Here is an 8,880-nt window from a genome sequence, read left to right as displayed (position 1 = left end):
TCTTTCCCTGGTATGCTGCCTTAAAGTTACTCTTCCTCCTCTTTAGGAATATAATCTTGAACCACTATTATTAAAATATTCAGAAGATACATGTGTAGAGCTACTCCTGTTTTGGACCTGAAACCTATAATGCAAATCCTTCAGTCTTCTATCTTAAATACATTTTAATTTTCTTTTTAAGTTTAAAAGGCCTCTTGGCTGGAAATGTAGGGAATTTTCTCTTAGATGTGGTCTGCTCAATCCTGAAAGGAAAACCTGTTTTTATAAAATATTTAGGTCTGAGTCTGTAGAAGGATTCTTATCTCCAAGTCGCTGTGGTAGTCGCAATGGGGAAAAAGACTGGGAAAATGCATCTACAACTTCTTCAGTGGCTTCTGCTACAGAATACACGGGTCAGTACTGGTAACATTCATGGGGAGTGCTAAAGTGTAAGAAGCGACTGTAGACAAAGTATTTAAGTTTTCCCTTATTTGCTGTTGCTGTAGCAAAACTTAAGATTCTTTCTTAGAGATTCAGAATTTATCTCCTTTTTAAAATGATATAATTTAAAACAACATAAAAGGTAGTGAAAATGCAGTGCTTTAAACTACCAAAATCAACTACACATTTAGGCTCCAGTTCATCAAATGCTCAAAAGTAACTTTATGCATGAGTCATTTTTCTATACCTCTCTGCTAACATTTCTGTAGTAACAGGTGAGAAGAGTAGAAAACATGGGATCAGTCTAGAACCAAAAACTTCAGAGAACAAACAACAAGCTTTACAGGGGAAAATCTGTTCCATAGATTGGAATGTAAAAGGAAATTAAGAATTCTTTTTTTGCTAACAGTACACTATAGTTTGCATCATGTTTAAAAAAAAAAGAACCATTTTTTAAATACCAAAGGTTCATTAAAGAATCTGTATCACCTGAGTTCTCCCTTCCACTCTGCTCTTCAGCTGAGAACATAGCTCACAGACAGCTGAGCATGCTAGAGAGCAGGAAGGAGTGGATTGTCTTGTTTCAACACTTGCTAAAGGGGTCACCCTAATTTTATGACATCAAATATATTAACCCAAACTCCTTTAATGGTGCTGTAATACTGAAAGATGTATTGTTTGGGGAAACAGTGTTTTAAAGATTAGGTTTCTTCACTGAACATGATAAGGTATAATTACGAGATGCAATCATGTGATATGTTCACAGATGAATCACAGTCGGTCTGTTTGTGTAGCATGTCTAGTTTCTGCTCACTTCCTTTGGGTGCTAGGTTTGCATAACATGCAAAGATAAAATGGAAAATGCATTTCATAGTGTTTAAAATTATTCTAATTTACTGATTCACTTAGCTGATTTCTCAGTTCTCTCTCTTAGGACCAAAGCTGTACAAGGAACCTAGTGCAAAATCCAACAAACATATAATTCAGAATGCTTTGGCTCATTGTTGCCTGGCTGGAAAAGTAAATGAAGGTCAGAAGAAGAAAATATTGGAGGTAAGGGTATGTTTTTACATATAAAAGTAAAGATAAGGCCTACATCTAGCCTATCTAGGAAGATATTTCAGGATGAGGAAGACTGGAAAGGAATCTCTATCATGGCCATGTAAATGCTTTGTGAAAGATTGGAATAGTCTCTGTGATTTCCGATCTGTCTTCTTCATTGGCTGAAGGAGCAGGGGCTACTGTGGACCATACTGTTATGATCTAGTAATTAAAGATTATCACAATACGTACAGTAGATAAGTAGATAGACGTGTGTGTATGTCTGGCATATACATGGGGGGGTGTATGTATATATATATACACATTAGAGATTATATCTATGAGAGAGAGAGATCGATCTAGATATATAGATAAATACGCACACACCCCTATGAGTTTAATGGATTTCTAGTTACAATGAAAATGACATGTTGTAAACCCCATTTTTTCTTGTTCTTTTAAAGGAAATGGAGAAGTCTGATGCCAATAACTTCTTAATCCTGTTCCGGGATTCAGGCTGCCAATTCAGATCTTTGTATACGTACTGCCCTGACACTGAAGAAATCAATAAACTGACTGGGATAGGCCCCAAATCTATCACAAAAAAAATGATAGAGGGACTATATAAATACAACTCGGACAGGAAGCAGTTTAGCCACATACCAGCTAAAACTTTGTCTGCCAGTGTTGACGCAATTACCATTCACAGCCATTTGTGGCAAACCAAGAGACCTGTAACTCCTAAAAAACTCTTATCTACCAAGGCATAGTAGATGGGGAAAATATTTGCTTCAGACAGTTGTGATACACTTGCACTTCATCTTTACTGCCTATAGAAAATAGATTTCTAGTTGCCAACGAGACTTTTAGAACTTAAAACTGGACACCAAGCTCTATTATCATGCACAACTGGAATGTAAACACAGTGTTTAGGAATACAGAAGATTATCACTTGGTGATGCTTTCAAGTGGTCATGGAAATATTTGATTCATGTATGGAGATTTGTATGTGCTAATATGGTGTAGAGGGTATAGTTGCTCTATTTTGATTAGATACACTGAAGCACTGAATGTTGTTCATCTGTAGTGACAAATTACATTTTACATTTGTTGCCTTTTACTTTGTTTTGTGCTTGTCTTGAAACTTTCTCCTTTTTTTGGCAATTTTCTCCTCTAAGGAAACACCTTTTTTAAACATTTTTCAATGCCATTTACTTTTACTCAGTGAATCTTACCCTGAAGGCTAACAGATAAGTAGTTTATCAGGAGGCATAATAGGTACTCCTCTAGAACCCTCTTTCTATATTGTTGTATCTACATTACTGGAAGATTTGTTCCCCCCTGAGTATTTACAATTAATTTCAACCAAGTAAATACTGGTTTGCTTAACTGTTTTCAACTAAACAATAGGGGAAAACCTTTGAGCTGCTTAAAGGGAGGTTTCCTTCAGATTACATTATCTTTTTAGCAAGTAAAATATTCAAAAGACTCGCACAATTCACTGACGAAGTCTGCGTTGACCACCTCAACTCCTACCTAACTGAGGGCACAGGTAGGGTGGAACAAGTTGTTACAAGGTAGCCAACGGTAAGGATTCACAGTGCATCAGGTTCACCATGGTAACTAGCTGTGGTCACATTCCTATCTTCACTTATTGAAAGCTTACCTGCAGAAGCTTAACACCTTTTCTTGAGGGTCCATTCAGGTTTTAAGGGGTAAAATACCATGGATTAGCTCTAATTTACTACATGGTAAGAACATATGCATAGTTGGTCACTGTGAAGTAGCTGATGCACCAAATCCTTTCCCTCTAACAGGCAGGAATTACTCTGTGTATCCATGCTATCAGACTTAAATAATATTTCCTTTAGATAAATGTGTTTTCAGTATGTCTGCCTTTAAAAAAAAAAAAAAAAAAAGTAACATTCTTGACATACACTTATTAATGACAATTTCATATTATCAATTTTTAAATAATAAACATGACAAAAATCTAAACATTTCAATATGTTTATAACAAATATAACCATTTATGAAATTAACTATTGGAGCATACATCAGTATTATTTACAAAGGGCTGCATTTTTATTTCAAAACAGTGTGTGATCACTTTATTAACGCTATTATTATTTAGCATTTTTCTTTTTTTATAATCACTTTAATCATAGCATTATTCTGAAGAAAACTACAAACTTGAAACCTCCCCCAAATCTGTGGGTTTTTTGGCAATGTATACCAGAGGATTAGTTGGGGGGAAAAAACTCATTCTCAGGAAAAGACTTGAATGATTTGTGATCCTGTTCTGTTTCAGTGTTGTGATGACTGTAAATTTAAAGACAGTATTGTACTAGAACTATGTGGTCCATTCAGTTTCATTAGGAGTAGAGACTAAAATTATGTACATTTCTCTCAGTCTTCTTAGAGAGAAATCTAGCCTCATTACAATGTTGTACTCATTTACTTATATAAAAGATGCACAGGAATGAGATATCCTTAAACAATTTAGAACAGTACTTTTTTAATTATTATAAGGCCTTAGGCATCAATGCATCTGGGTTGTTTATGAACATTTTCTCAGAAATGCTGTCAATATTTTACTGTAATTTATGTTCTTATATTTATGTATATTTGTTAAAAATGTAAAAAAAACAAGAAAAAAACTTTAAAGTACATGTTTATGATGTATGTGACTCAAAACTATTTGTGGTTAGCTAATTCTTACTGTTTGCATGTATATGACCAGGATATGTAACTCTTATACTTCAAGTGTATACATATTGTGTATATATTATATAAATAAAAATTAAAAGTAGGGGGGAAGAAGGTTTGCACATTCTGCCTGTTAGACAGCTCCTGCAACTACTTTACTGTAGGAAAAGCTTTTGAGTAACCATGCAAACTTGCAAATAGCAAAAATTTGTTTAGGAAAAGTCCATGATGGGGATGGAACTGACAGATATATGCCTATGTTGAATAAGCTCGAGAAGAGTTTTATCATAGGAGACTTTTTCTTTCTAAAACTAAACCTATGATTTACTACAGACTTGCAACATTCATCGATGCATACACGTCCTTCTAAACAAAGTGAGTTTAAATACATGACAGGAATTCTTTGAATCTTTTTAAATATGACTGAATGTATTATGGAGTTTATATTTGTCTACAGGTCTGAAAAGATTTGTGTAATGTCTAAAAGTAGAATGTGAATAATGCAGTTGAAAAGTTCATTGCTTGCAGCAAAGCATTTTACTTAATACAGGCAGTCCTTGGACTTATGACATAATTGGTTCCTGGAAACTGTGTCTTAAGTCAAAACGTTGTAACTCGGAATCGTTTTTCCCATAGAAAACAATGTTATAAATGGGGATTGGTTCCTGAACCAAGGCCTGATACCCTATTTTCTCCAAAAATAACCCAGAATTTTGTACTCAATCAGTTATAAATGAATAATATAGCTACATTAATACATTTATATTGTAAATAGCAATCATATTGATTTGGAAGGACTTATTTGAAGTGACTTTGCTGGGCTTTTTGAAGGGCTCTTGGTTGGATTTTTCGAAGCGTTCTTGGCTGGAGTCTCCTCAGGAGTCTTGGTTGCAGGTTTTTCTTAAAGAAAGTGTCCAAGGAAGTTTGGACAGATGTTCCCCAGGGACACGGGCAACGCAGCAAACTTGTTCACTGATGTGAAGTTGTATCAGATCAAGCATTGTAAAGTCAAAACTGAGGTCAGAAAGTTGAAACAGGGTGTCAATTTATAAATGTTGTAACTTGAAACATTGTAAGTCAAGGACTGCCTGTACAGGAAAAGTAGAGACAGAGATACTTTTCCTTTTTAAGCCTGCAAATTTTTTAATTACAGTGGATCTTTGGTTGAGGTCACGTTTAAAAAATAAAGGAAAATAGCTTATCACAAAGGCCAGTATTTATCACTGACCTTTTCAGAACACACTGGTGCTTTCATCAGGGGTATTATTATTATTGTTGCTATGACTGAATTTGCCAAACACTCATCTTAATTTCTAAAGCAAAATTTCAAACTAACAGTCATAATAGCTACTGAAATCATTTTTTTAAATTTTTAGTATGACTGTTAGTTTTTATTGTTTGGCTGTTTAAAGCCAAATTCCGCTATTTAATTATGGGCACTGTTGAAAAATGTACAGTGTATTGTGTGCTTATTGTCCACTTCTGTGGAGCATTGCTTCCATATTTTTTCAAATGCTGTGCTGTAAAATATTGTCATTGCTACTTATGTGGTACAGTGTAATTTTTCCTTTTCATTTAAATAAAAGCATGGCACCAAAAAACCTCATACATTTTTTTCACTCTCTTGTATGCGTCTAATAAAGTATGATCAAACAATTTGCCCTTACTTCCAAAGCATGCTCATCATCATGGAATCTTAGCACCTCTGGAAAATATGCACACACATTTCTCTTTCTGTAGTCATCCTTCATTCATGGTTTCTTTATTCAATTTTGCATATAACTTTTATTATCAGGGGGAAGGCTATTGACGACCTGGACTTTGTATTTCATTCTTGAAGGCAAAGAGGAGATAACCTAATCTCTTCTGAAACTGAGTTTCACAGTTACCGGTCACCTATTAAAAGTACTGTATTCCTGATGTATAATATTGATGTATCAATATTGTTTCTCTAATTAAACTTAAATTGTTCCAAAGGACATGCAAAGTTATGGGAGATTATTAGTCAGTCATTTTGTTGCTTTGATAGTTTTGCTTAATCCTTTGGAATGTTTTCAAGATAAACTGAAGCCTTGCACTTAATTGGTATTTCAGGTGAGTGGGGGAAGAGTACAAAAACCAAAGCAGAAGATTGACATGTTCTTGGTGGCAGGATTTCCAAGTAGAAGGGCTGCTGCCTTGAATTAACTGAGGTGCTAAAAACAAACAAACAAAAATCTGCTTTTTATGAAATCACTTGCAAGTCCTAACAGTCATATTTCTCTTGATAAATACTAATGTTCAAGAATTATGGTAGTTTTCCCTTTTTAATATTAAATATTTTATGTTACACTGTGCCTTCTTATAGACTCTTGCATTTCTTTTTTACCTTTGTGGTTGCTGTTTGGTACGGTCTTCTATGACCCTACAGCACAGAATATGGTAGTGAGACCAGGCTTCCCTGAACAAGACTGAACTACCCACTTACAAATTTTCCAGACAGATTTAGACTGGCAACTGAGTCTCTTCTAAAGTGTCTTCTACTGCAGATCGCCAACTAATTTAAGAAGTAGGACCACGCACTTTTCTTATGGAGCTTCTCTAGAAGGACATGGAGAAATGGTAAGTCCTAATAGTCATTACAATATTAAATAAGGCATTGGAAAATAAAGCTCCTGTTCAGAAATACAATCAAGATGATGCTTGTCCTACTTAATAAAAGAGAAAATTCTTCCATGAACTCTGCAAGGAAGCAGGTAAACCATCTTGATGAGGCAATGGTAAGTTGATAAAGCTATAAAGGAACAGAGGAAAAGTAGGTTTAAACCAGGGGTGGGCAATTATTTTGGCTGGAGGGCCACTTAAGTTTTAGTAAGCTGTCAAGGTCCGCAAGGATCCCCTGCCCCCAGTTGTCATCTTGGGACTGGAAGTCCCACCCCCTGACCTTTGCCTAGAGTTACTATACATCCAGGTTTTCCTGGAAATGTCCTCTGTTCTGCTTCCCCCACCATGCTGTGTCTGGGTGGGTTTCTAAAATAAGAGCAAAATGTCTGGATTTTTTGCAGTTCTGCCCTCCCAGGGGAGCTGGGAGCAGCGGGCAAGGTGATTGGCTGTTGGGGGTCATGTGACCCTGACAGCCAATCAGCTTGCAATAGAGCACAGGAACAGCCAGGGGGAGGGAGGGATGGAGAGCAAGAGAGCAACGCGGGAGCTGCTTGGGCAGCAGGGCTGGGGAACAGGGAGCTGTGGGTCAGAAGTGAGGGCCACCAGCAGGGCTGGGGGGCCAGGGGGCTGTGGTCAGGGGTAAGGGCCATCACTGGGTGGGGAGGGGCTGTGGCGGGGGGAGTGAGGGGCACCAGCAGTGTTGGGTGGGGCAGGGGCTGCAGGTTGGGGGGGAGGGGCACAGGGCTGTGGGTCTGGAGTGAAGGGCACTAGCAAGGGGGCAGGGGTTGTGAGTAGGGAGTGAGGGACACGTCAGGGCTGGGTGGGGGGCAAGGAGCTTGAGGATCAGGAGTGAGGGGCATGGGGAATGAGATGTGTGACTGCGGGTTGGGTGTGCAGGGCACTGGTAGTGCCAAGGGGCTGCGGGTTGGGAGTGAGGGGCACCAGCAAGGTGTGGAGAGCACTGGCAGTGCTGGGATCAGTGGGTCCAGAGTGAAGGGCAGCAGCAGGGCTGGGGTTGTCAGTGAGGGGCAACAGAATGAGCAAGGGCAGAGTACCACCATGTCACTGCCCCCTCACCATTATATTCTCCTCCCCTTCCCGCCCCCCTTCCCTGCTGCTCCATGACAAATGTCCTCCTTTTTGGACTTGGAAATATGGTGCCACCAGAAGTCCTTCCCCTTGTCCCCAGAAGTACTCCTTCTGGGAGAAGGGTTTGCCATCTTGGAACTGGAAAAAAGGCAAATGATATACTAAAAATCAAATATTGCCAATAACATTTTATTTAAAAAAAATTGTTTTCCCAATTTGTGTATTTGTGTTGCATATATAGAGGTGATTGCATAATACCTCAAAATGAAGTCTTACTCTTGCGAGGGGTGGGTATAGGTCTGTTAGGGACTGTGGATGTGGGGTGTAGGGGTATGTGTGGATTTGGGTGGATGGACATAGGTTTGCGGAGGGGGGGGTATGTGCACAGCAATGAGCAGGGCTCCCCCTAGAGGCATGTGGGTGTGTGTGTGGAGTAGGGGGGCAATACATGGGAGGTGTGGGGTTTACAGTGTCTGTGGAGTGTGTGACTGTGGGGTGGAGGGTGTGGTTGTGGAATTTGCAGTGGAGGGCTTGTAAGAAGGGTGGGTTTAAACTGTAAAAGTATTTAAAAACAAATTTAGATTCAGGTAAGTATAGATTACAATTCAGAATAAAATTATGTTAACTGTTAATTAGATTCTTATCATGTCCTGCCACCACTGCAAATTTGGGTCCAGCAATGGACACATACTGTTGCTGTATCTGTAGCTTTTGCGGGGTGTTCTTTGGTGCATCATTCCCCTATACATGGGCAGATGAACAGGTGTTCTGTAGTGTGAAAGTTTCCTCCACATGGGTACATGCCATTTGCATCCTTGGAGTATCCCCACAGTTGCATGTTAGCTTTAGTCTTGAACCCCTGTTCAGCAGCGGTTCAAGCTTCTCCATATTGGCCAATCAAGCTCTGTGCCTGCAAGACGTTTGTCAGTTTTGATATTCTTCCTAATTCCTTTCTGGATCATCTCTGATCATGACTGC

At 38.5% G+C, this 8,880-nt stretch overlaps 1 protein-coding gene across 5 annotated transcripts in view; it reads left to right on the top strand.

Annotated features, from left to right (window-relative positions):
- The window catches only part of CAMSAP2 (calmodulin regulated spectrin associated protein family member 2), a 92,715-nt gene extending 87,881 nt beyond the window's left edge, over nt 1-4,834 (top strand). For all 5 annotated transcript variants that reach the window (XM_025206487.1, XM_025206486.1, XM_025206485.1 and 2 more), the window contains 3 exons: nt 277-392; nt 1,355-1,473; nt 1,926-4,834. In XM_025206487.1, coding sequence (XP_025062272.1) covers nt 277-392; nt 1,355-1,473; nt 1,926-2,231 — 541 coding nt within the window. In that variant the 3' untranslated portion in view covers nt 2,232-4,834. The remainder of the gene's footprint in view (nt 1-276; nt 393-1,354; nt 1,474-1,925) is intronic.
- The last annotated feature ends 4,046 nt before the right edge of the window (nt 4,835-8,880 follow it).

The sequence above is a fragment of the Alligator sinensis genome, unplaced genomic scaffold (assembly GCF_000455745.1).
Source record: "Alligator sinensis unplaced genomic scaffold, ASM45574v1 scaffold535_1, whole genome shotgun sequence".
NCBI classification, from domain to species: Eukaryota; Metazoa; Chordata; order Crocodylia; family Alligatoridae; genus Alligator; species Alligator sinensis.
This window is presented reverse-complemented; position numbering and strand designations above follow the sequence as displayed.